The 27,856-nt window shown below is 33.1% G+C and overlaps 1 protein-coding gene and 1 pseudogene across 1 annotated transcript; one reads left to right on the forward strand and one right to left on the reverse strand.

Moving 5' to 3' along the window:
* Positions 1-4,218: 4,218 nt before the first annotated feature.
* Positions 4,219-14,860, forward strand: LOC127150717 (uncharacterized; annotated as a pseudogene).
* A 6,387-nt stretch (positions 14,861-21,247) lies between these two features.
* On the reverse strand, positions 21,248-21,947 carry LOC103501464 (RING-H2 finger protein ATL74). Its single transcript, XM_008465039.3, has one exon. It carries the CDS (start codon positions 21,914-21,916, stop codon positions 21,398-21,400), a length of 519 nt encoding a protein of 172 aa, XP_008463261.1. The 5' UTR covers positions 21,917-21,947; the 3' UTR covers positions 21,248-21,397.
* Positions 21,948-27,856: the final 5,909 nt, after the last annotated feature.

Here is a 27,856-nt window from a genome sequence, read left to right on the forward strand (position 1 = left end):
AGTGTAACCTCTCTATACTCTTTAACATTTGATCTTTTCATTCCTAATCCTTCCTTTGTGGTGTTCAGCTAAAAAAAAAAGAAAGTCCATTAATAGGATAACAAGTTATAAATTACGTATAAATTATGACATACTTACATGTTTTAGAATAATCCTCGCTGTTGGTCTATTTTCCTTCATATTTGAAAGCCTATCATTACTCGGTATTTTTCCTACAATCTACAAAAGATTGACAAACAAGACTCTATATTAAGTATGTTATTACCATTTTCGAAATGTTGAACCCAGATTCATACTAGATATGTTATCACCTTGGCCATTTGTGGTCTATCTTTAATTTTGCCAAATGCTGGTTGCATATTCTTCAACATTCTTGGGGTTGAATTCAATGAACATTGACCTGTGCATTCTTTAATTTTTCTCAGGTATTAGTTAAAGATACTATTCATATACAACAATTCACATCTTTCTAAGGAATAGGTAGTCAAACCACACTTACAGCCATTCACATCCTTATAGGCCACATTTTAGATACACTATAATTGTTATCTGAATTGTTTAAATACAATAGCCATATATTCATTCAATATTATACCTGTTCATTCATTAACTAATATTCATAATGATAAATGTCTCACAGCAACCCATTCAATGATATTCATAATGATAAATGATATTCAATGATATCCATAATGACAATTACCCGGAATAACATTGTAATCAACATATACTATGTAATTACCATCATTCATTACAAAAAATAGTGGCAACTTGTAGATAACCCAAATTTTTTTTCATATCATCGATGCCACACACTTCCTAATATGGTCAGCCTACTAACACAGTTAAAGGTACAAATTCAATGTAGTTTATATTATAGTCATTAAACTAATATCATTTAGTATAATAAACATACACACATCCACAACTATATCGTTCTTCTCCTGTATTTTTTTTTCTTGATCTCGTCATATATAACACTTTCATCGATTGACTGTATCAGCCTGTTTATCTCCTTATCTGTTTCATCCGTGGCCTATTACAAATATGTACATATATTAGTCTATAATATGTATTATACACATCTTCAACAGTTTGATTTTTTTCTTTACCTTATACGGCGAAGAATCTTTATTTTCAGTTGTTGGTGGTGTCTCTGGTTTTGCCACTTTAGATTGATCACCATCTTACCCTCTCGAACTTTCTGCTCGACTTTCATCCATAAGCCCTTTTCCGACTTTGTCTTCATCGTCACCCCTTTTTCCAAGCACCGTTGGATTGCTTGAATCCACCTTGTTAAGGTGCCCTTCAAACGCACTTGCTCCCTACGCAACAAATACAAACCAGATACACAATATTTGTTAAGATTCAGTTACATGCACACAAATTATTAAAGTCTATACAACATGCTTACCATAAATTCATGGGTGTATTAGCCACCCGAAGAACTACATTGTTGGCTCCTTATTGCTTCTATTATTCCATTCATCTTCTGCCCTAGTTCTTTAAATTGATTATTCATTTTCAACTCTACACATTTAAGAAACTCAAGAATACCTTCCACACTTGTCTCCATCCTCTGTTGGTTTTTTTCAATCTTCTCTACCATTTTCGTCAGGACATTAATCCCATTTGTAGAGGGCATGCCTTTATTCAGCGAAACATGGGCTATGTGGTCAGAATTCTTGGTCTTTCGAAGCTCATCTTTTGCTTCTTTGAGTATGTCTTTTTCTGTCTCGATGAATGGTGCAAAGTATGACATTCCCATTTCAGTTGGGATGGCGAGCATGACGACACTTCAAGTTGTTTAAAAAAGGAACAAAATACTTTATAAACAAAACTATTATGAATATATAAACTACTACAAATTACGAGATTTACATACCGTTGGCAAATTGAAGACTTTCTATTTTAAGTCCTTCCATTTGGGCTGTGTGTCAGCTGCAATTTATAATCTTAGGGACTTCATTGGAAATTTTTGTTGCAAAGAAGTTGGACGAAATACTTAATGTTGGGATTACCTCGTAAGCCCAAGCAAGAATGGGAAAAATAAACCCCCCTCCCATCGAAATTCCCATTTTCCCCTTGCTACAAACGACCCTATTCATGAAGTCCACTAAGAGTTCAAAAGAAACTCTACCCCATGGGTACCCATCAAATATTTCATCATCATCTACCATAATGATATGATCTCACTCTACACTTAGATAGTCTTGCTTAGGAATAAAAAAACTCTCAAGAAAGTACAGTTTGACCATTTTTATCCTATCATCATTGGTTCCAGCAGTACTTATATTGAACATAACGTTCAAGTACTGCCTTGTCACATTTTTAAGATTTTTAAAATATGCCCCTTTTAACCGCCCACCACCCTTTATATCCTCATGGTTAATATCAGGAATCTCATGGCATTTTAGGTCGGTTATAAGCGCAAATTCTCTCAATCCAAACCTCAGAACTCTTCCTCCTATTAGAAATTGAAGCTGACTAGTCGATTTGGGTTTGCACATTCGCTGAATAAGGTGTAACAGCAATTGAGAGGATTGGTTTGTTATGAAGAAGTTTTGAAAGTGCCCAAATATGCCATGCCAAAACCTATTAATCAACCTATCTCCAAGATTTTCCTTAATTTTGTCTACTATTGTGCTCTTAATGTGTAGATTGATTTTTAAAGGCTTATTTCTCCTTTCAGAACACATTAAGTAGACCGAGTCCTAACATTGATTTGAAAAAATTATCAGTAACCACACATGTATCTATCACATTTAATTGATTAACACTAAAGATATATTGTAACTAGCACAAATTAATCTTAGACCGTGAATACATTCAATGTAACAGAACATGGTTTACATTCGTAATAAAAAAAATATTGTTTAATTGGATGCACCATATACACATATGATGTGAATTCAATCAATAATCCATTGCATGTACTTGAAGGACCAATCACAAAGCGCAAGGCAAAGAAGATACAAGAGGCTTTCACACTACATGTTCAAAAGCTGGCAAATGCACAACGAGAAACCGAGAATTTTGAACCCAAATTTTTGTATAATGTTAATTCAGCAAGTCAAGAAGAGCATGAAGTCAAGATGACATGGAAAAAAGTTGTGTAGTTTGGAAGATGGCACGAGGGACGAAAAAAGTGTGCAGAATTTGTGAAGAGGTGGCTGTCCAACTTGCATCTTTTGGGATCTTGTGATGTCAAGGTTGTCAAACATTGCCATTATGAGGGACGGATTAAATAGCACATATTTAAGACAATTTAAAAACAATTCTATTTTTTAGTTTTGAGAAATGGTTGCTCGTTTGATGTGCAATCAAGTTTTAAGTTCCTAGGTTTTATTTTCTACAATTTGCAATTAAGTGTATTTGAATGAATTTTGAGTTCCTTGGTTTATCCATGACCATTTGACCTATAAAAAGGTTTGTAATGCTTATGAAAAGGGATATATGATGAATACTAAAAAGCTTTTGCTTATTCAACCATTTTGGTGTTGTCTTTTCTATCAAATCTTGTCTTAGGTTTGATGTTCAATCGGTTCATTGGATTAGTTTTTATCAATCGAATTCTGGAGTGAGTCGTCTTAGGATCTAGGAGAGACCATTATAGATTTTAAGTTTGATCTAAGAGTGATTCATCCTCTAACTAAACTCTTGGTTGGAATCATTCGGTAAATTAGTCTCATTTGTGTCCGTTTACAAGGATCCTAGAAGGACCTCTAGCTTTGTAAACTTAAAGCATATTGGGAGCTTATCATTTGGTATCAGAGCCATTGGTCAACATCCTTTGGCCGACTCTAAAGGTGAAATATCTTTACTTTTCGTCATTTTTTTTTCTTTTCAATATGAGCTTGTAATCTTGTGTCTTGCTCTCGGAGTATTCAAAGTAAAAATCAGAAGGAAAAAAAAAGATTTTTATTCGAAGATCCGAGGGGCACACCAAAAGTTAGTGTCATTATATTGTGTGTTTGTTCAAAGTTTGTAGTTGCTGGTCTTAAGGTTGAGTTGCTCTAGTTTAGATTGTGAAAAGTTGATCATTTGAATCGGTTATATCAAGTGTATAGCAAGATTTCACCAAAATTAAATCCAACCCTTACATCTTTGACCTAGTACCAAAAGCCTACCTTCAGTGATAAATACGAGTGTCCTTGAGTGAAATCTTTGTGAGAAGTGTGGAAAGGTCCTTGTTACTAAATACAAAAAAAAAAAAAAATGTCGCATGATGGAGAAGAAGTTTCGGAACTGATAGATCCAAATGTTGCTATCCTTCAAGCAATTCAAGGTATGTTGGATTTGATGAGGGAAGAAAGACAAGAAAGGAGGGCACATCAACAAAGGGAAGTACGACTGTTTCAAGAAGATGAAGGTATGTTTGACTTAAATGCACATGAAAGACAGCTTGGAGGTAGAGAAAATGTGAGAGGGAGAGGAAGAAATAACCTCGCCAATGTAATGCAACCTAGAAGGATGAAAAGAGTGCATGAAGATAGAGATGAAGGAGTTAAACTCAAGATTCCACATTTTACTGGAATGGCGGATTCAGAGACATATTTGCAATGGGAAAGGAAGATAGAACATGTGTTTTATTCCAACACATTTAGTGAGAATAAGAAAATGAAACTTGCCATTGTCGAATTCACCAATTATGCATCTGAATGGTATCATTATCTCAAGTCCGAGAGAAGGAGGAAAGAGGAGGATCCAATAAAAACTTGTGAAGAACTCAAAGAAGCCATGAGGAAAAGGTTTGTCCAAAAACATTATGAAAGAGATTTGAAAACTTTGAGGCAAGGTACAAAAAGTGTTGCTGAATATTATCGAGAGATGGAGACTTTTATTGGAAGAGCAAGAATCCAAAAAGATAAGGAAGACACCATGTCTAGGTTCCTTGGAGGGTTGAATCAAGAAATTGCTCATCTTGTTGATAGAAAACCACCATATAATATGGAAGATATGTATCATTATGCTATCAAAATTGAAGCTCAATTGAAGGAAGAAAAGGAGCATTCAAAAAGGCATGTGTCTAAAACTCACACCTTTTCAAGTTCTAATACATGGAACAAGGATGATTTTGTGAATAGGAATGAATCAATGTATTAAGGGAGAAATTTGTGGTTGCCAAAAAAGTGGAGACCGAGAGCTCTAATACTAAGAAGGTTGAAGCTTCAAAGGAGGTAAGGGAGAAGACTAGTTCTATTCAATGTTGGAAGTGCAAAGGGTTTGGACACATGAGTAAAGATTGTATCAATAAAAGAGTCATGGTGGTGAGAAATGGCGTGATTGATTCGGAAGATGAATGTGAGGAAAATGATGCACAACTTGAGGAAGAATATGAAACACCCGTTGATGACGAGTATATTGAAGAAGGTAATTCCATATCCCTGATAACAAGGTGGGTACTTAATGTGAAAATCAAGGAAGAGAAAATTGAAGATCAAAGGAAAAACTTGTTTCACACAAAATGTTTGATTGAAGGAAGCCCATGTAGCTTGGTGATTGATAATGGAAGTTGCACAAATGTGGTAAGTAGTTTTCTTGTAAAAAGGCTTCAACTTACTACTCGTCCACATCCAAAACAATATAAACTTCAATGGTTGACCAACAAAGGAGAATTGAAGGTAAATTCTCAAGTTCTTATTTCTTTTACTTCGGGAAGATATAATGATGAAGTTCTTTGTAATGTTGTAACGCCCCAAAATTTTTTTGGAACTTTATTTATCTTAAGTGTGGTTTTGAAATTTTTGGATGTGTTGGAGGAACTTGAGTAATATTATGTGATTATGTAATTCATTAAGTTTTGAGGGCAATTTAAGTATTTTATTGGGATAATAAAAAGTTATTTGTTGGAGATTGATAATATTGGGTTGAGGAGAGAGAAAAATTAGATTAATTGGTTAGGATATTGGTATGTTTTATTTGAAAAGAAAGTTTCTATTAAATAAATTGATAAATAATTTTGACCAAGTTGGTGTTTAAAAGGCCCTTGGAACCCATGCAAACCATAATCTTCTTCTTTGAAGAAAAAAGAGAAAGAGAAAACTCTAATTGGAAACCCTAGTCGCCGCCGGACCCGTCACCGCCGCCGCTGTCACCGCCGTGACCAATTCGAGCCATCACAAGTAGGCGCCACTCGCCGTGCCTCCGTCGAACAACCATCCGCGACCCGAACGAAGCGTCCGCCGACCCGTGCCTCTCCAGCCGCCACTCTTCACAGATCGGAAGTCGACCCGCGCCTCTCCAGCCGCCAGCCCGAGTTCTTCCGCCAGCTGCCGCCACGAGATCAGCTGCATCGCCAGCTGCTCGATCAGCCACGCCGTTGCACGTCGAGCGCCGGTCGTCGAAGCCTGCGAAGCCCAGTCACGCCGTACCTACACAACCCGAGTCGCACACCCGTACCCGACCCGAACAGCCACGCCCCGTCTTCGACCCGGTTTTCGACCCGCGCCCTTCTCCGTGTGCCGATCGCTCCGGGCCAACGCCTGCCGAGTCGTCCTGCACGTGTGAGCCACCTGCCGAGCCGTCCTGTACGCGCGAGCCGAGCCGATTCGCCTGTCTTTGAGCCACCAACCTGCTTTTTGGTTCTTTCCACCTACTTTTGGTAAGTTGGTTGGATTTTTGGCACACCCAGCAAGGACTTAAGGTTTGTGAACCTAAATAAATTATTTGGATTAAACTACTTTGTTTCTCTTAAAAGGACAGCGTGGACCAATTGAATTGTAGAGTGTAAGATTTCTCTAGTTAAAGACCATCTCGTTGTAACCCCGACCTCGGGTGAGTATTCTAACTGAATTTTTGCGTCCTTGGTCATTTAATGCTCAAGTTATGAAATTTGGCGTTATTAAACATTTAGGACCTCGCTGCGTGGAAGGTGTGTTTTCTTGCTGTAAGAACTCGTTGAGCAAATCTTCAGGTAAGAGATTTCTACTATCAGCTCTACGACTAGAATCACAAGATCGCATACATTCTTAGTTATGCACGTTGAGGACTAGACTGTATAACGATATGTCAATTAATGAGGGTATGATGGGACTGATGATGTGATTTGATATGATGACATGGTATAACGTGATGACGTGGCTTGTTATGACATTATGTTTTGACATTATGATGAGATGTGATAAGATGATTAGGCGTGATATGATTACGTGATGATGCTATGTTATATGTATGTTGTGGTTAAGGTGCATGTTAGCTTACCCTATTAGAGTCGTACCTGCATGGGTGTCCTTCGGGATCACCACTTATTTAGGACTGTGTAGTCCGATGGGACCGCCAGTCTAGCATTGATACATATATGATTCGAGCGATTCGACGGGATCCTCGCAGCCCGATTGTCTTAGCGCTTCCTTTGGGTACGCTGCAGACCAGTTTGTCCTAGGTGTTCCTTTGGGTCACCGAAGACCAGATTTTGTTCCTACGGGATCACATGTTGCACGTGTTCGGGGACGTGCCAGTTCTTGGGTATCATTTTCAGGACTCTAATAGGAAGTTAATAAGCACCTAGTGGGACTAGTAGTGGGTCCCTTACTGAGCATTTTATACTCACTCTTTCCATTTCATATTTTTCAGGTAAGGGCAAGGGCAAGCGACCAGAAGTGACCGTGGCGAGCCATAGGGATCTCTGCTTCCACTTTACATCCGAGTTTAAACCTTGAGTGTTTGAATTTTAATTATTCTTTATTTGTTATTTCGTTTCTTTAAAATTAGGTAGGGCCCGAGCTAGGATTTTGATATTTATTTACATTTCGCACATTACTTTTGATTTGGTTTTTAAATAAATAAAATTTTGAGGTTTTGTTCGTTTTAGCCAAACTTTATAACTTTATTTGTGTTATTTACATTTAGTAATGACTTCGACTTAGTATAAGGAGTTGGGTTGTTACAGATGTTGTACCTATGCATGCGGGAGATATTTTGTTAGGCCGACCTTGGCAATATGATAGAGAAGTTACATACGATGGATTGTTGAACAAGTATACCTTTACTTTGGATGGGGATAAGTTTACTTTGTTGCCATTATCTCCATATGAAGTACATTGTGATCATTTGAAATTAGAAAAGAAAAGAAAAGAATTTGAAGAAAAGGAGAGGAGAGAAGAAAGTAAGTTAAAAGAAAGAGCGAATAGTGAAGAAAGAGAGGAAGGTGAGGGGCAAAAGGTGAGTGCAAATCAAGAGAGGAAAAAAGTGATTTTGAGAAAAAAAAAAATAAAGAATGTGAGTTTGGTTATGAGAAAGGGGGAAGTGAGAGATTTGTTTTCATTCGAAGCACCAAACTTTGTACTTATGTGCAAAGGAAGGTGTTTAGAAAATGAGCCTAACTCTAATGATGGTTTGCCTAGTGCTTTTAAATCTCTTTTGCAGGAATTTAATGACATGTTTCCACATGAAGATGCACCTATGGGTTTACCTCCTCTAAGAGGGATTGAGCATCAAATTGACTTCATTCCGGGTGCAACTCTTCCAAACATGGTTGCCTATAGAACCAATCCAACCGAGACTAAGGAGATCCAAAGACAAGTTGAAGAACTCATCCAAAGACAAGTTGAAGAACTCATGGATAAAGGGTATATTAGAGAAAGTATGAGTCCTTACTCAGTTCCGATGATTTTGGTACCCAAGAAAGATGGTACATGGAGGATGTGTGTTGATTACCGAGCTATCAACAAAATAACGGTAAAGTATCGACATCCTATTCCTCGATTAGATGACATGTTAGATGAATTGCATGGTGCTAATCTGCTTCAAAAATAGACCTTAAAAGCGGTTATCATCAAATTTGTATGCATGTAGGAGATGAATGGAAAACGGCTTTCAAAACAAAGTTTGGACTTTATCAATGGCTTGTTATGCCGTTTGGCCTTACTAATGCACCAAGTACTACTATAAGGCTAATGAATCATGTTTTGAAGGAATACATAGGAAAATTTGTGGTTGTATACTTTGATGATATCCTTGTTTACTCAAAAGGCTTGAATGATCATATTTTGCATGTTAAGACAATTTTACTCAAACTTAGAGAAGAGAAGCTTTATGCCAACTTCAAAAAGTGTAGTTTTGTTTTAGAACAAGTAAATTTCCTAGGGTTCATTGTTGGAAAGGATGGAGTGAAGGTTGATGAAGAAAAGGTAAAGACTATTCGAGATTGGCCAACTCCTATCAATGCATCCGAGGTAAGATCCTTCCATGGTTTGGCTAATTTCTATAGGAGATTTATTAAAGATTTTAGTAGCATAGCCTCACCATTAACTGAATTTGTGAAAAAGCATGTGAAATTTGAATGGAAAGAAAAGCAAGAAAATGCATTCAATGAGCTTAAAGAAAAATTGATCAAAACACCTTGTCTTGCTTTACCTAACTTTGATAAATCTTTTGAGATAGAATATGATGCAAGTGGGATAGGTATAGGGGCTGTTTTGGTGCAAGAAAAGCAACCGATTATGTTCTTTAATGAAAAGCTAAATGGAGCTTAACTCAACTACCCGACCTATGACAAGGAGCTACATGCGCTTGTGAGGGCTTTGAAAGTTTGGCAACATTACTTATGACCAAAAGAGTTTGTTATCCACACGGATCATGAAAGCTTGAAGCATCTCAAAGGTCAAACTAAACTTAACAAGAGGCATGTGAAATGGGTGGAATTCATTGAGACATTTCCTTATGTCATCCATTACAAAAAGGATAAGGACAATGTGGTGGCCGATGCACTATCAAGAAGGTATGCTTTATTCTCATCCCTTAGTGCAAAAGTTCTTCGTTTTAAACACATGATTGAGCTATACAAAGTTGAGAAATCTGAATTTTATGATGTGTATGCATAATGTTTAGAAGGTAAAAATGTTCAAGATTATATTGTGTTTGATGGGATGCTTTTTAGGAAAGGAAAGCTTTGTATTCCTAAGTGTTACATTAGAGAGTTACTTGTGAAGGAAGCTCATGGGGGAGGACTTATGAGACATTTTGGAGAATTTAAAACATACAGCATGTTGTGTGAACATTTTTATTGGCTTAAAATGAGGAAAGATGTGAACAAAGTGTGCAAGAAATGTTTCAAGTGTAAGGAGGCTAAGTCTAAGAGACAACCACATGGCCTTTACACACCATTAGATGTTCCTAATGAACCATGGGTAGACATTAGCATGGATTTTGTTCTAGGATTACCAAAGACTAGAAGACATCATGATAATATTTTTGTGGTGGTTGATAGGTTTAGTAAGATGACTCATTTCATTCCATGTAACAAAACTGATGATGCTACCAACATAGCTAATCTCTTTTTTAGAGAAGTGATTAGATTGCATGGCATTCCCAAAACTATTGTTAGTGATAGGGATGTTAAATTTTTAAGTCATTTTTGGAAAGTTTTGTGGGGAAAATTGGGAACTAAGCTTCTATTTTCTACAACTTGTCACCCACAAACGGATGGGCAAACTGAGGTGGTTAATAGAACTTTGGGGGCCTTGCTTAGATCACTAATTTCTAAAAATCTTAAGTCTTGGGAAGAGACTCTACCTTTTGTGGAGTTTGCATACAATAGGGCAATTCATAACACAACTCATTGTTCACCTTTTGAGGTTGTGTACGGTTTTAACCCTTTGACTCCTCTAGATTTATCACCTATGCCGCCTAATATGTTTACTAGTGATGCAGCTTCTTCTAGGGCTGAATACATCAAAACTTTACACAAAGAAATCAAAGAAAGGATTGAAAAGAAGAATCAAAAGCTAGTCTCTCGCAAGAACCAAGGAAGAAAGGAATTGTTTTTTAAACCAGGTGATTGAGTTTGGGTTCATCTAAGAAAGGAAAGGTTTCCGGATTAAAGGAAGTCAAAACTTCAAAAATGAGGCGATGACCCTTTTCAAGTGCTTGAACGGATCAATAACAATGCATACAAGTTAGATCTACGAGGTAAGTACAATGTAAGTTCTACTTTTAATGTGGCTGACTTGACTTTTTTGGATGTAGGCAATGAAGACCTTGATTTGAAGATAAATCCTTCTAAAGAAATGGGGGATGATGTAGATTCAATCAATAATCTATTGCATATACCTGAAGGACCAATCACAAAGCGCAAGGCAAAGAAGATACAAGAGGCTTTCACACTACATGTTCAAAAGCTGGCAAATGCACAACGAGAAACCGAGAATTTTGAACCCAAATTTTTGTATAATGTTAGTTCAGCAAGTCAAGAAGAGCATGAAGTCAAGATGACACGGGAAAAGTTGTGTAGTTTGGAAGATGACACTGGAAGGATATTATTTGAGGTAAGTCGTTATCAAAATGATAGGTTGTTATGGATGTAAGTATGCAAAGCAAGAATTTATTCCTAGTCTAAAATAAAAGAGTACAAGAATAGAGAAAGACTAGATGAAATATGAAGGTTAGGGATTACCTCAATTACCTTTCAAAGTTATCTTTTTAACCCTTCTTACTTTTGTGGAAATTGAGAGTAGTATGGGGAAGAAGGGTGTCGAACCCTAGAGAGCACTTAAGATTCAAAACTTTAAGATTCACAAACAAGGTCGATTAGTAGTTTCAAGATCTAAAAGAAAATTAGAAACACAAAAAAAGGGAGGTTTGTGGAAGTAATTTTTGAACTATAGTAAAGAACGAGTATTAAGAAATGATTAGTGACAACAAGTAATTCAAGTAAAGTTTTTCTTTCAAGTTTAGTAGAGGGACTTTTTCTTGGGTAATTACCATGTTTCTTATCATTGAAAAAGAAAGAAGATTAATTAATCTTTTCTTGAATATACAAGAATGGAATTTTTACAAAAAGAAAGTAACCAAATCTCTATTAAAACATGATTAATCTCAGTGACCAAAGCATGTTCAAAACGAGGCAAAATTTATCCTATTCAAGATTTACTAAGGAGGGGATAGCCACTACCTTTAGCAAAATTAATGCCCATTTCGAACTTGTTATGCAAGAATCAATTAGTAGAAAATTAAAGACAATCTCAACAATTAATTCAACATAACAAACTGGCAAATCAAAATTTAAGTTCAGCACTTTAATAATTTGTAAAGAAATTTCAATGAAAAATTGATGGGAAAAACTTATTTGTTTTATTGAAATTTCAAAAGAAATTGCAAAGGGAAACAAGCAATCAAATAAGAAATTGAAAAGATATAGAAAAGAATTTAATTCTCAAAGAAAACATAATAATTTAACCCAAGAAAAAGTCTCAAAAGATTACCTTAGCCCATGAAGATTGATGAAATTCTTGAAAAAATGTTGAGGAAAGAATCCGTTTATTTAACAAAAGTAATCTTTATTGATATAGTTTCAAGAATTTGCTACAAGAATTGAATGAGAAAGATAGTTATTTTTTTACTTGGAATTTCTTCTCTCTCCCAAAAAATATGAGGAATTTTATAGAAGGGAAAATTGGAGAAAAAAGTGGAATTAGTTTTAAAAATTGTTATCTTGCAGTTAATTTTGGGGAAAATGATGAACTGGGTCACAAATGGGTTTGGATCGGGTCTTGGGTTGGCCCAATTGAAGAGAAAAAAAATAATAAAAAACGAATTGCGTCTGCTCAAATTCGAACTCACGATGGGGCAGAGGCGCACGCGGACGAGGGAGCGACACATGGCAGACGCGTGGTCGCGAACCGGTTTTCCGGGTCGGATTTCGGGTCATGCGGAAATGAAAGAAAAAAAAGAGGCGCGTCTGGGGTTCGAACTCGTGACTTCGTGGCGGATGCGTGGCGTGATCTGGTGATGTCACGTGGCGCTATCTGGTCCGTCCAATTTCCCGGTTTTGCCTTGAACTTGTTTTTGACCGTTCTTCTTCATTATAACTCCGATTTAAGTGATTTCAGTGGCGTTGGACTCGTATCGGTGTGAAGTTTCATATTCTGCATAAAAATGATATTTTAGTGAATAAATGGATAAATGTTGGAAAAAATTAGTTTAATAATGTTAGGTCTAAAATAGCCCTAACAGGCACGGGGGACGAAAAAAGTGTGCAGAATTTGTGAAGAGGTGGCTGTCCAACTTGCATCTCTTGAGATTTCATGATGTCAAGGTTGTCAAACATTACCATTATGAGGGGCGGATTACATAGCACATATTTAAGACAATTTAAAAGCAATTCTATCTTTTAGTTTTGAGAAATGGTTGCTTGTTTGATGTGCAATCAAGTTTTAAGTTCCTAAGTCTTATTTTCTACAATTTGCAATAAGTGTATTTGAATAACTTTTGAGTTCCTTAGTTTATCCATGACCATTTTGCCTATAAAAAGGCTTGTAATGCTTATGAAAAGGGACATATGATGAATACTAAAAAGCTTTTGCTTATTCAACCCCTTTGGTGTTGTCTTTTCTATCAAATCTTGTCTTAGGTTTGATGTTTAATCGATTCATTGGATTAGTTTTGTTCAATCTAATTCTGGAGTGAGTCGTCTTAGGATCTATGAGAGACCATCATAGATTCTAAGTTTGATCTAAGAGTGGTTCATCTTGTAACTAAACTCTTTGTTGGTATCATTCGGTAAGTTAGTCTCATTTGTGTCCGTTTACAAGGATCCTAGAAGGACCTCTAGCTTTGTAAACTTAAAGCATTGAGGCTTTTCCTTTCCTCCTTCTATATTCTCTTGCCTTTTCTTCTGTTTTAGTAGTCTTCACCTAATTTATAAAACCAAAATTTAAGGTATGTATGTAAAATAACATACACCAAATGGAAATTATTTGCTTATTTTCTTTCCCTTTTCTGCAGCCTTCTTTCTTTTCTTAGTATCCGTTGGTATTTTACTCGTTGATGAATTCGAATCTTCACCTACGACCGTCTCCCCTTCCTCTTCTTCATCTTGTTTTTCTTCATCTTCTTTATCTTCATCTTGTTCATCTTCTTCTACTTCTTCATCTTCTTGTACTTTTTCCTCCTTTTCGCTTTCGCTTTCAGTATCTTCTTGTTTGTTAAAGTTATAATGAATTTATATACTGCATAATTCATCCATAACAAAAGTTTGACTGTTATACCTTTCCTTCAACCTCTTTTTGTTTTTTTCCTTCACCTTTCCCTCTATAAACTCACCTCCTCAAAACCTAAACACGGAACAATATAAATAAAAGCTTTTTTTAAACCTAACAGACCACAAGTCATTGGAGAATAAATCTACACTTTACCAAACTTTTAATCTTTTGTTTCTTCTGGACATTGACCTCATCTTTTTTCGTTTCAGTCCTCACCCTCTTTTTTGAAGTTTCTGGACTCTCCCACTTGCTCCCGGAGCCTTCTCCCATTATATTTTCTGTTCTCTGATATGCATAGAAAAACCTATAAACATCGAGAACTCGTGTATAATTTCAAAAAACATGCATTTGTACCTCCTTAGAAGTACTCGACAGATTTTGAATTCTAGTTGCCAATGATTTTCTAGAACCAGTGATCCCCGTGGCTTTTAACTGATCACTTGTTCTTGCTTTGACATCTCCCTTCCCCTTTTTCATCTTTATATTCTATACAATTTAAAAAGATTGATAAGGCAATATATCTTTATATATAACCATACAACAAATCCCAAGTAATATTCCTAAAATAAAGGGCCTATCTGTTCACATTTTATGCCATTTATTTTAAGAAACATAAATTAAGGAAATAAAATATAAACAAGACTTTCTATAAATTTAACATGACTTTCTATGCCGGTGGAAAGCGATTTGAAAATTTGTACTAATAGAAGAACACAAGTAAAGAACAAAACAAATGCTGGTGGAAAGCGATTTGAAAATTAGAAGAATGTTAGAACCGGAGAAAATTTGAAGAAAATTTTGAGAACCCAGTATTTTTTATGGATACATGGAAAAAACAGAGGAAAAATCCAAAGGTTGAAGAAGGAACAGAAGCATGAAAATGAAACAACTCACTGATACTTTGCACAATGGGTGGTACAAACCGATTAAAAAAGGAAGGGTGTGCAGAGCGACGGTGTGATGGTGGAAAAGCGACGGTGGAAAAGCGACGGAAGAGAAAGCGACGGTAGAAAAATGAAAGAGAAAGCGACGGTGGCCTTTAAAAAACGAAAGAGCAAATGCGGGTGGAAAGCCTTTAAGAAGGAAAAGGGAAGGAAAAACTAGGGTTTTCTTGGAGAAGTGGAGTGGTTGCATGCAGAAGATGTGATGTTTTACAGAAGATGGTTTCTTTTTTTGGGGGGAAAATTAGAAAATTGAAGGGAGTGCATAGTATGTATAATTACAGAGTATTTGTGATTTTTCTTACTATTGTATTTAGGAATCTATATTGTAAATTAGGTAGGGGCATTTAAGGCATAGTTGTCTCATTTATTATATGGAAATTAACTGTTTTGCTATTTTGACAATTTAAAAATAAATTTGCCATTTATCCAAAGTAAACCTTATATTTTGCTATTCTTCTTGTCAACCCTAATTGAGACTACTTTTCATAGACGTTTACTTTTGGAATAATAAAGGATATAACATGACTTTCATGGGTTATTTTGGAAAATGATAAAACCACATTTTATTTTGATTTTTAGCAAATGACAATTTCTACACGTGCATGGTAATTTATAAAATACCAAAATATCCACATTTTCGAACTGTAATTATTTCGTCTATATAGTGTAATTAATCTATGTTATGCATTTATGAGCCTTTAATTATTTTTCGACGTGGTAAAGATATAACAACTCATATCATAACTTCTTTCTAATATCTCGAGACTCAACTAATTGATTCAACATTTTAACAATTTTATTCAATTTTACTAATTCCAAAATAATTAAATTATTAGTTTTCATTTTGGAGAATCTAAACGATAAATTTTATTTCAAAATAACTTTAGTTGAATTTCAACATAAAAAAATTATTATTTTTAAAAATTGAAAAATTTCAGCGATAGATTTTATATCAAAATAACATTAATTGGTTGAATCTCAAAATAACCAAATTATTATTTTGAATTTGGGAGAATCTCAACCATTCATTTGTTTACCAATTACCTTATTTATGATAGAAAAAACAACAAGAGACGCAGCGGAAGGAAAAAGATTATGCTTTACTCTATATGCATCTAAACAATTTAGAAGACAACATGCACATGCTATGCGCTGGACCTAAACGAAGAGCATAAAAGGTAAACGATGAATTTACCTTTTTATAGTTCTGAACTTCTTCTTTGATCCAAAGCTTCTACTTTGCCTGAAAATCACAAACAAGGACAAACACCAAGTTAACCTACTAAGCTCAGGACCAAGAATAGAGTTGTGGGATTCAGTTTGTGAAGTAAAACTTTTTAAGAGAAGGGAGGTAGTGTATCGTTTAGGTGGTTTTTCCAGAAGAACATCATCTACTCTCATTCTGTAATGAGAAATGTTTTATATGATATTTACATGCAAATTGCATGCAGATTATTTCATATATGTTCAACATCTAATTAATCTATTAATTCATAATGGAATTAGTGGTTTCAAATTCACAATAATCTGCACATTTCCCATTAATTGTTAATTAATAAAATAATTAGTTAAAGGGACATTTTGGTCATTTGACCAATTAAGTCAAAGTCAAACTTTAACTTTTCATATCAAAAGTCAACTTTTTGACTTTTTACTATTTTTCCTGTCTTAATTAATTTTAACCTCCCGAGTATGAATCCGCATTCATTTTCTTAAAATTCAAATCATATTTGAATATAAATCCGGTCAAAGTTTTGTTTCTCAAACTTTGACTGTTTCAAAACTTTTCAAGCTTTTAAATATGAATCTATATTTATATTTATTTAAATCATATTTAAACACAAAGCTTAAAGTTTATTTCTAACGACTTATATCTTATATATTTGTCGGTTTCTCTCTCTTTTCTTAATTCGAACAATTTGAGTTACTTCAACATTTTGTTCTTAGTTGAATCCATATGAGCTAGTAGGGAAACCTAATGAACCTACAGATCATGGGTTTCAACAATTCGAGATTAACTGTCTAAACTCTTTTAGACCAAGCTTAATCAATATTCGTTAACTAAAGAGTCATTCCATTAAAGACTCTTAGTTGCACTCCCTTCACTATAGATATATTTCTGTCCACCTGATATAACCACGATGAGTAAGTTGATCATTCACAGGTTGATCGTAATCTTGGCTGGGTCAAAATACCATTTTACCCCCGAGATTACATCTTGCTCCTTAAGACCCACTGATCCACTATTGAACAATTGGTTTAAGGTCCAACCTATAAACCTGAATCCTTCTCGGGCCAATGAGAAGGTGGGGCCCCTTGTTCATCAAAACTTGGATTCAGTCCTTAAGGGAACAATCTATCTACTATCCCAAAAATGGGTAGGAGTGAATTTCGCTTGCACCCTATGTTCCTAGCTATCCACTCGGTCTTATCCCTAAAATGAGAGTCTTATTCCGCCAGTGATGATGAGTTGCCTTCACCTATGCAGATCTAAGGAAACTACCGAATGAATAGAAGTTCATAGTTAGCTCATGATTAAGATCAAGTTACCTAGGTGATCATAGTTGAAATAGTCAGTTTATAGTTTACGGTGTTATAACGAAAAGTGACTATTTCGTGGTTTCGGTCTTATGCAAACCATTTACATAGGATGCCCCCCACTCCCATGTCTCTACATGAACGATTCAGGATTACATTGTTTGTACTAACTACGGAGCGGACTACATCCATAGTGTTTATCCAGAATAAAGCGCTCAACCTTATTCATACACTATAGACTATTTGGGCTATTAACTTGAACTTAATGCATATTTATGTCTATACATAAAGTTCAAGTGTATTTGACAAACTCAGTAAAATAGCCTTGGGACCTTAATTTATTGGTTTTAAGATTATAGCATTCAATAATAGAATTTATTAAATCAAATAACAAAGTACGAGTTTTAGGACACGAATTCCAACAATTTGAATTTAAAATAACAAAATAATTAATTTTCAAAATTGAAAAATCTCAACGATAGGTTTTATATCAAAATAACATTAATCGATTGAATCTCAAAATAAAAAATTATTATTTTAAATTTGGGAGAATCTTAATGATTGATTTTATTTCAAAATAAACTTAATTGAATTTCAAAATAATCAAATTATTATTTATTTTATCAATTTTTTCATGCCTTTTTTGTTTAAGTGAGAACTTGCTTATTTGTTTCTCAATGTTTTTTTTTTATTAAATTCAAATTAACTTATTCTAAAAATATAGCATTGTATAACCAATTATGTTTAGAAAGATTTTTAAACCAAAACATATTCATTTGACTGAATAACATTAATTAAATTATAATTTCTATCAATATTAATTTAATGTCTATAATTGGATGTTCATGTGATTAAAGAAATAACGTACCAACTAACATGATTTCGAGAGTGTCACACATGCATGTATTTCATATAATATCAAAATACTCAGATTTGCAAACTGTAATTATTTCAATATATGCGTTCTTATCAAAATTCTCCCTAGTCTAATTAATTTTTGATATGCGCTTATGAGTCTGTAATTAATTTCAACGTGTTAAAATACGAAAATTTTCATAAATATAACAAACTACTAAAATATTTACGGCCCGTGTAACAAAGCCCATAAAGTTAGCATTTTTTTAAATATTTCAAATTTTCCCTTCCATCTTTCTTCTTCTCTCTGCGATTTTTTTTATTGTTTTTCTTTCTTTACTTTCTTTTTTTCCGCTGCGATTTCTTTCCATATTTCTTTTTTTTCTCTTCTTTTTCTACGTCATTTAGATTTTGGTAACTAAATCTCATTGTTTTTCTATCGTGTCTTTCTTCTTCTTTTTTTTTTGCTGCGTACATCGTCTTTCTTCTTTTCCTATCTTTTTCTACATCGTTTAGATTTGGGTTACTAAATCTGTTTTTTTATTTCTGCGTGCATTGTCTTTCTTCTTTTCCTCCTCTTTTATTACGTTGTTTATATTAGGGTAACCAAATCTAAAAGATCGTGTATAAAGAATCTTGAAAAAAACCGTTTAACTAAATTTAGACGATTGTGGACCAAATTTTGAAAAACAAATCATTTAGATTTGGGTAGCCCAATCTAAACAATTGTGTAACCAAATCTAAACGATCGTGTAACCAAATCTAAATGATCGTGTAACCCAATTAATTAAACGATCTGTAACCAAATTAAACAATAGAATTGAAAAAAATAAATCGTACCCAAATCTAAACGATCGTGTACCAAAATAGTCAAATCTAAATCGTGTACCAAATATATTACGTGTTACTAAATATATTACGCGCATTGTTGGCAGGGAATTTTTGGTATTTCCCATTGTGGGTCTGTGAGCTTTTTTCGTTTTTAGAATTGTTCTATACAATGTAAATATTTTGCCGCTTTGTTATATTTTTGAAAATATCCCTAAATAATATAAATAATTAAAAAAATCAACTAAAATTCCTCGTAAGAGACAAAGAAGATGCAACTTTTGTATCTTTGTTTTTCCGAATGAAGGTTTTTGTCCTTCCACCCCAAGCTTGACTATAGGTTGTAGACTTGAAAATCAAAGATGGAAGAGGAGAATGAAGATAGTATTTTATGTGCTTCAAATGTTTATATTCTTCTTCTTGAAAATGCATGATGAAGTTGAAGATGAAACTGAAATTTCAAATGGAATGGTAACTTGCAAAAGGGAGAGTGGACATTGGGGTTTGCCCACTTCAAGGTGGAAAGATTAGGGTTTTTCTGAAGATGAGATCAAAAAAGAAAAAAGAAAAATAGAGATGAAAGAAGATGGAGAATCGTAAAATGGAAGATGAAAAATCGAAAAACAAAAATGGAAAATGAAGATCATTGCAACGGGTGTGGAAAATGGAGATGAAGGATTCTAATTTTGATTGACCAAGTAAGTAGCTGTAATTATGTTTTAACATTTATTAAAGTGTATTTATTTTATTTTAGCTTAACAAAGTAACTTACACTCTATGTGTATAGGGGTACTTTGGGATTTTGCAAATTCTTATTTATTGTTTTTTTTTCTTTTCTCATGTTTGAAAGAAAAAAAAACGATTTAGCTATTTTTCAAAATGACAACTTTAAAATTGTTATTCTTCTAATTGTCCTAAAAACCCTTTACTTTTCCTAAAACTTAGTGCAAAAGAGATGACCTTAATTTTTTTTTTCTTTAAAAAGTTTTCTATTAAAAGAAAGTTAGATGATTGAAATTTAAATCTCTGACTTCGAGAGATGAAATACATACAATCGTTGTTGTACTATGTTTGTGTTGATTGTTTAAGTTCAAGTACCAAGTTTAGATGAAAATTACGAACCTTTGATTTCTTAACTCATAGCATATATCTTAACCAACAACTGAACTATGTTCTGGTCGATGATATATTCCAAAAATTAGTTTTATTTTTCAAACATTAAAGAAAGAGAAGATCATGATCTCCTTTTACCTCCTCTCTACCAAGAAAGTATTATTTGTGTTATTATATATTCACATTTTAATTTTTTAAGTCGGAAGAATACCATTTAATTAGTTGAGTAATATTTTGATATAAGTCATAAGTTTTTTTTTTTTTTTTTTTTTTGATCAGTTGGATTAAGACTTTCTTTTCTTTCATTTAAAATATTATATTTTAAAGAAGAATGTAAGAATTCAATTAGTAAGCTACCAACTACTTCTAATAGAAGTAATAATACATTAACTACGAATTACATTTTACGTTATTGTATATCTTATTATATCGATATATACGTATATAAAAGATAAAAACATCAATTAGCTTCCATAAAGAAAATATTTAATCTCCATCCTTACATCCTATAAATTGATCAAATATAAAAAGTAAACTTATTTTTCTTAAATACACACCAAACAAATAAATGGAAATCAATTAGTGAGTTAAACTCAAACATCACCAGTCTCTTCTCATATACTATTTTATCAGAAAAATTATTAAATTTAGTGGCTACCCAATAACACCTATTTGATGCAATTTTGAAATTTGATAATTTCTACTAATATTATTTGTTAGATACAAATTCAAAATAAGCTTACAACATAATAAACATAGCTTGACAATAAATTAAAAATAAATAAAATGCATTTAATAATTTGTGAGTTCATTTATCCAACAAAATAAAACTCAATATTTCTTTTAGTCATTATTTTTGTAGCAAATAGAGGTGTGGGATAAAAATTCAAACAACATCATCAGCTCATTTGAAAAATGTAAAATGTAATTAGAGAAAAAACATATTTAATTATAGAGTGATTTGTGTGAGCATTCCTTAGGCTTTGGTTTTATTATGGAAAAGACTTCTCCAAAGTGCTGCTTATCCTTAAAACCTACAATATAACTACAAAAGTAGTGGAGATTAATTAAAACTTCCATCCAAAGAAGAATGTACATATGATATGCCCATTGCCAATTACCTTCATCCATCCACTTCTAAATGGCTGCAATAAGTATAATAATTATATCATCGGACAACTGCCCGGTGTGGGTCCGATGATTCCCCGGCCGCCGCAGCTCACTAATTCCGCCACTGCCACCATCCCCTACCGTCTTCAGTGGCACAGAATGGCGACAATTTGGGCAAGAGGAATGGGAAACAAGCCAAGCATCAATGCAGTGAACGTGAAATCCATGGTTACATTGGGGCAAAATCCTCAAATCCTCACCACTTTCAAATTCACCTAAACAAATCGCACATTCCGTACCTCTCATTCTCATTCTCCCTTCGCCTTCAAAAACCGCCACCGGAATCGCTTCCAATTCCTGCCTCTCGACTCTTGCTGCGGCGCTCCACCACCGCCGCCACACGCAGCGGATAATTGAGTTCACGACGAGTGCGCCAATGAGGGCATAGAGCAGAGCTGCTAAGCCGATCACCATGTTGTTGCCGAGATTCGTCTCGGCTGGAAACGGTGGTGGCGCTGCCGTGAAGTGGCGGTGGATCTTGAACATTTTTGGTGGGTCTGTGGTGGGTATTTTGAGAAGAAATGGACATTAAAAGAATGGGAAGTTTTGTGGAATTATGGGATTTGATTGTTTCTCAAGTTTATATTTAAAGTTGTAGAGTTATGGTTGAAGATGATGGAAAATGTACCTAATTTAATAGGGGGAAAAGGAAACTATCATATTAATTTAAACTCTCAATTTCCAACCTACCAAATTACATACTCATTTACATATCCTATGTATAAACATGTTCCTTTTGGATAAATATCACATAGAAGTTGGTTGTGTCTTCAAATGTACTCTTTATAAAGGGTATAAATCAATGTACAACAACAAACCCCCAAATATCTGGGTATACACATTTATAAGATTACCTCATACCAATAGAAATAGTTGTTCTTACTTATATACCCAAGATCAACCTTTTATATAACCGATGTGGGACTTTGGTCGGATCCAGATTCTATTCACTTATAACAAATTACAAGTTTTGATGGTAACCATTGGGAGTTTCACACGATAACTTTTAAACTAAATTTTATGGAGGTTAATTTACACTTACGAAAGCTTTTAGTTTAAATTGATACAATTATTAGTTTTATGTTTAAAATTTGGTCCAATATCCAAAATTTAGAAGAGTGAATTGATATTTTTTCTCAATATTTTGTCATATTTTCTTTGTGAAGTAAAAGTTTGGTCCTTGGTGTTTAAGGATTCGTGTCCAATTAGTCTCTAGATTTCGAGATTGAACCAATATCCCAAACATTTGGAAGAAAGAGAGTGGTTCTTTTTTCTTTATAATCTATTAAGTACTACCTCATGAAATTAAATTGTTTATAGTTAATCAACTTTTAACTTTGAGCACAAATCTACGAAGATCAAATTTAGGTAACTTGTGTATAGAGTTGTTGATGTCAAAATTTGGATAGGGCAGCATTCACGTGACAACAATAGTGAATTTGTAATTTAAGAAAGACATGGCTATGGGCTTATATAAAAGAAGAAGAATTTGGACACTAGTGTGGTACTTGCCACAATGTCTTTTCCTATACTGACGCCTGTAAAAAGTTTTTAATTGCGGTAAGAGTTTTAGGGATGATAATGAATATATTCTAAAGTTATACTATAAAAAAATTATGATCTAGGACATCCATATCTAGGTTGTTGAATCACATTAGGACAATTCTTGAGCCGATAATTTATTAGAGCATGCATTTAACATGTCTTGTTTATCAAATAAAAAAAGGTCGAGGAGACCATTTGTAATTTTAACCAATACTATTAAAATATTTTCAAGGCCTAAAATAGGCCACATCATGTCCCATTCATCAAATTGGGAGGGTCTCCATTCAAATTGAGGTCGAACAGGTGAGGTTGGGTCTTGGACCAAACTCTTTTCTTTCCATGCTTAATTGGCCCTAAAGTATAGCTTTTTTTAACTCAAGTTTTACCATTCTTTTGTCGAAAACAATGCGAACTTTATATATATTAAAAAAAAAAAGTAGGATATGCCCTCTAGTTCAAATTTACGGTCAATATAAATAACTAAAGTGTGAGAATTTGAAGTGCACGAGTTAAGAGCCAAACAAATGCAAAAAAAAAATATATAATGTGTGTTTTAAATAGTTAAAAGTTAAATAAAACAAAAGTATGTTATAAAGCACCTTTAATTTAGGTTTGGAAAAGGAAGAGATTATAATATAAATGTTTAAAGAATTGTAAAAAGGAATTGATGAGTAACAAAAGAACAAAATCTTAGTACCAAAATTGTGTTGTAAACCATACCTCGTACACTTGTAAAAACACAAACTTCCCTTTGATGTTGCCCTTTACCAGAATCCTTGCTTCTCTCATACTCCCATTATTCCTAACACTTTTTCCCTTTTCAACTCCTTTTACTGTTAAACACCGTTAAAAATATTATTTTGAATCTTGACAATATTAATCGATTCAAAGTTTTCTTTTCTTCCAATCAAAATCAATATTTTAAACTTTGAATTAATTAATTGAATTCATATAATTTAGATATAGTCTTTGAGTGATATATTTTATAGTGCATGACAATTTGAATAATTCTATGTGTTCAACAAAGAGATTTATGAATCTCTTTTTTCATCCCACGTGTTGTTTAATCGTGAAGAAGAAAAATAAATTATATTAACTTTTACAATTTGTTTCTTTTCCTAATTAATCTGATTTCTATATTTGCAACCGTGTGTCTTATAATTTGATTCTAGACGGTACTAACTTCTGAATAGATTACTTTTATTTTACGAACATGACCTCATAGAATATGTTAGAAAATTCAACCATATATATTTAAAACATTTTTGTATCATTCCCTTAAAAAATTACATCTGTGGTTAACCAATAATTTAGAGTGTATTTAGATTATTTTATGTCTAATTCAATTTAGTTGGAAAACAAGTTTCCAAGGCTAAAATATAACGATATAAAATCGATAATTATTAGAACAACCAACTCATATTTTCTTAATCTTATATTATGATGTTTATTTGAGCTTAATCTTTTGCATGTTTTTAGTTTTAGTACTCAAAATATAATATATCTATGAAAGAAAGGTTTATATCCTTTATGTTATTTATGTTGAGATATGATGGAATGATTTTGTTAACCAAACAAATGGTAAGACCTTCCTCTCTCTCTCTCTCTCTCTCTTCACAAGCAACAAAACATCACTATCACAAGGAACATTCGTATTTGTTTTGTGCTTTACATTTCTTCAGCTTTTCTCTCTCAGGTATGTCTTCTTTCTTCCACCTTTCCTTTACTTTTCCTTCTTCCTTCGGGGCCTATTTGGCCCAAAGATTATCTAAGAGTGGGCTTTGGCCCTCATGGGATTAGGGTTATTAATTGAAAAAAATTAGAGAAAACATACACAAATCTCATAAAATTTTATTTATTTTCATATAATTTTAAGATTTGTATCTGTTAGATATCATAGGTAAATATAATATATAATTAATTCTACTATGATAATATTATAATCAAAATTTCTCCTCAATTATTTTTCTTCCGATGATTTTGTTAAAAAAATATTTCCTTCGTCCGATCTTTCTCTTACTTTTCGATCTCTCTCATACTTTTCAATCTCTCTCTCCGTCCATTCTTTCTTATTCCATTCATCTCCTCCAAATTTTTTTGGTGAGTGCATATTTGTTTCATATTATTAATTATGTGTATGAAGTTGTGAAACATAGTATGCCGGTAAAATTTTCCGGTGAATGAAGTATATATGCCACATAATTTACTTCTCCATTTTGCATTGTTTTTCATATATATTACCTACTTTACAAATTCATGATTTACAATTATTATATATATTTCACCAATATTGCATTGTTTTTCATATATTGAAAGTGAATTTGATAAATTATTATCAAGTCAGAAATTGATTTCGGCTTAAATAGATTAATATATACCCCTATTTATAGTTAGTTAAATATATATACCACGTCATTTTCTTCCGTTTTAGATTGTTTTTCATATATACTATGCACTTTAATAATTTCTTATGTATACTTATTGTAATACATTTATTTTGCATTGATTTTCGTACATTGAAAGATTTGAAAATTATTACTATGAACGGAAATTGTTTTCGATTTAAATAGTTCATTATATGCTTTTATATATTTAAATAATATTGTACAATGATATATGTATTTATATTCTTTTTTTATCATATATGATCAACATTGCAGTATATTATGATGATTTTTTCAACGATTTCGACTACATTAGTTATAGTGTATCGAAAATTTTAGTGAATGAACATATGTCTTTTCAATACTTGTACAACGTATATCTACAAGTATATGATACACATTATGATATATTATACAGTATATGATGTATATCATTTAGTCTCTTGGTGATCTATTTGAATTCTCTCTTGTTTCCTCCTTTCTCTCCACTTGCTTTTTTTCCCTTTTAGTTTCTTTTTTTCTTTTCTTGTTCTATCTTCATTCAATCGCTTCCTTTTCTTTAATACCTACATAATTTTGATATAAATTTGTACTTTCAGATAATGTAAAATTTGTTAGAAAATTAAAATACAATATAAAATATACACACATACATTGTCAGATGTAGGTATTTTTTCCCTTCCCCCTTAACAGTTTTTGTAAATAAACTTCTTTTCGCTATTGGTACATTATCTTGTAGAATTGTATGTCAACATAGATATTATTAGAATCTAACAAATGAATCATTTATAAAAAGTAGGGCACATATATATAATTATATCACTGTATATATGGGTATTATTTGAAACATAAATATGCACTCATCGAAAATGAATGTAATATAATTATATCACTGTATAGTATTATTTAAAATATATACAGGTATATACTGTTTTATTTAAACTAAAATTAATTCCTGACATTGTAAGAATTTATCAAATTAACTTTTAATATATGAACAACAATGCAAAATAGATGTAATATAATGATTATAAATCAAAAAATAGTAAAGTTGCATGGTATATATGAAAAACAATGCAAAATGGAAAGAAAGTATGTTGCATATATACTTCATTCACCGTAAATTTTCTTAATCGAAAAATTTCCTCGAAAAATTTCACTGGCATACTATAATTCACAATTTTATAAACAAAATTAATAATATGCAACAAATATGCACTCATCGGAAAACTTGAAGGAGATGAATGAAATAAAAAAGAATGGACAGAGAGAAAGCTCAGACAGAGAGAGTATATTGAAAGAAATTTTGACTAAAATCATCGAAAAAAAATAACTAAAGAAAATTTTGATTAGAATATTACCATAATTGGATTAATTATATACCATATTTACATATGATATCTAATAAATGATAATCTTAAAATTAAATAAAAATAAATATATTAAATAATTAATAGACTAAATATGTAAGTTTTAATATAAATAATAAATGTAAATACAATATTTATGTCGGTAGATTATATATATTTGCAAAATAGGGATCTCTCCACTCTTCATATTTTTTCTCTAATATTAATATTAGATGTGGCAGTTTTGTCATTGTGTTCAATATTTGAGTAAATTTGTACTCCAATAGAATTTTTGTTAAAATTATGGCCATATTGTGTCCAACATGTAAATAGAGATCCCTATTTAACTATTTTAGTTAAAAGCTCGATTAATTATAATCCGTTTCACTCCTCCTCAACTCCACGCCCTACTCCACTTCTCTTCACCGTACTCCATCTCGTACTCCCCCCCCAACTCCATGTTGTACTCTACCTCTTTCTTCTTTGCTAGGTTTTCATTCCACTTCTCTCATTGATCTCCTCCCAATTTTCCTCAATAATGTCGGTCATCGAAAAATGCTTAGTAACCCCAAGTCGAGAGTAATCCACAGAACTCTCCGCAATTTCAAGCTCATTATCCTCTGTCTTTTTCTCACCATTGTTGTCCTCTAGGAAGAAATATTCTCTTTTTTTTTAACAATTGTTTTCTTAGACCTTGCTATTGACAACGGACACTGGTGGATCACCAAGGAGAAGGTTTTTTCAAAGGGAGGTTCTCACTTATGCTTACATTCTTCTCTATATTGCTCTCTCCAGTGGCCAGATCTTCTTCAACAAGGTAATTCTCTTATTGCGTTTTCCTTTTGTTTATTGTTGCTGTTTTTAGATTACTTCTCCTCAAATGTGTCCTATATATAGGCCTTTTTTAATCGATTATGATCTTCAAGAAACACTCATTGTTGTGCAGGTTTTTTAAATCTTGACTTGGACTCTATCGACTATTGAATTTTGGGTTTAGGGTGTATGATTTTGGGTTTTGGCTTGAATTTGGCGACAGACTGCCTCTCGCATTACTATTGCTTAAAAAATTTAAACATAAAAGGGTGGGTATAAAAATATACCCAGTAAAAGATCCACTACTAGTCCCGTTAAGGGTAAAAACAATTAGC

This window comes from Cucumis melo, chromosome 8 (assembly GCF_025177605.1).
Source record: "Cucumis melo cultivar AY chromosome 8, USDA_Cmelo_AY_1.0, whole genome shotgun sequence".
In the NCBI taxonomy this organism is placed as follows: Eukaryota; Viridiplantae; Streptophyta; class Magnoliopsida; order Cucurbitales; family Cucurbitaceae; genus Cucumis; species Cucumis melo.

Bases quoted from the DNA above. Each gene is read 5' to 3' on its own strand.
- LOC103501464 (XM_008465039.3), bottom strand. From the start codon at position 21,916: ATGTTCAAGATCCACCGCCACTTCACGGCAGCGCCACCACCGTTTCCA.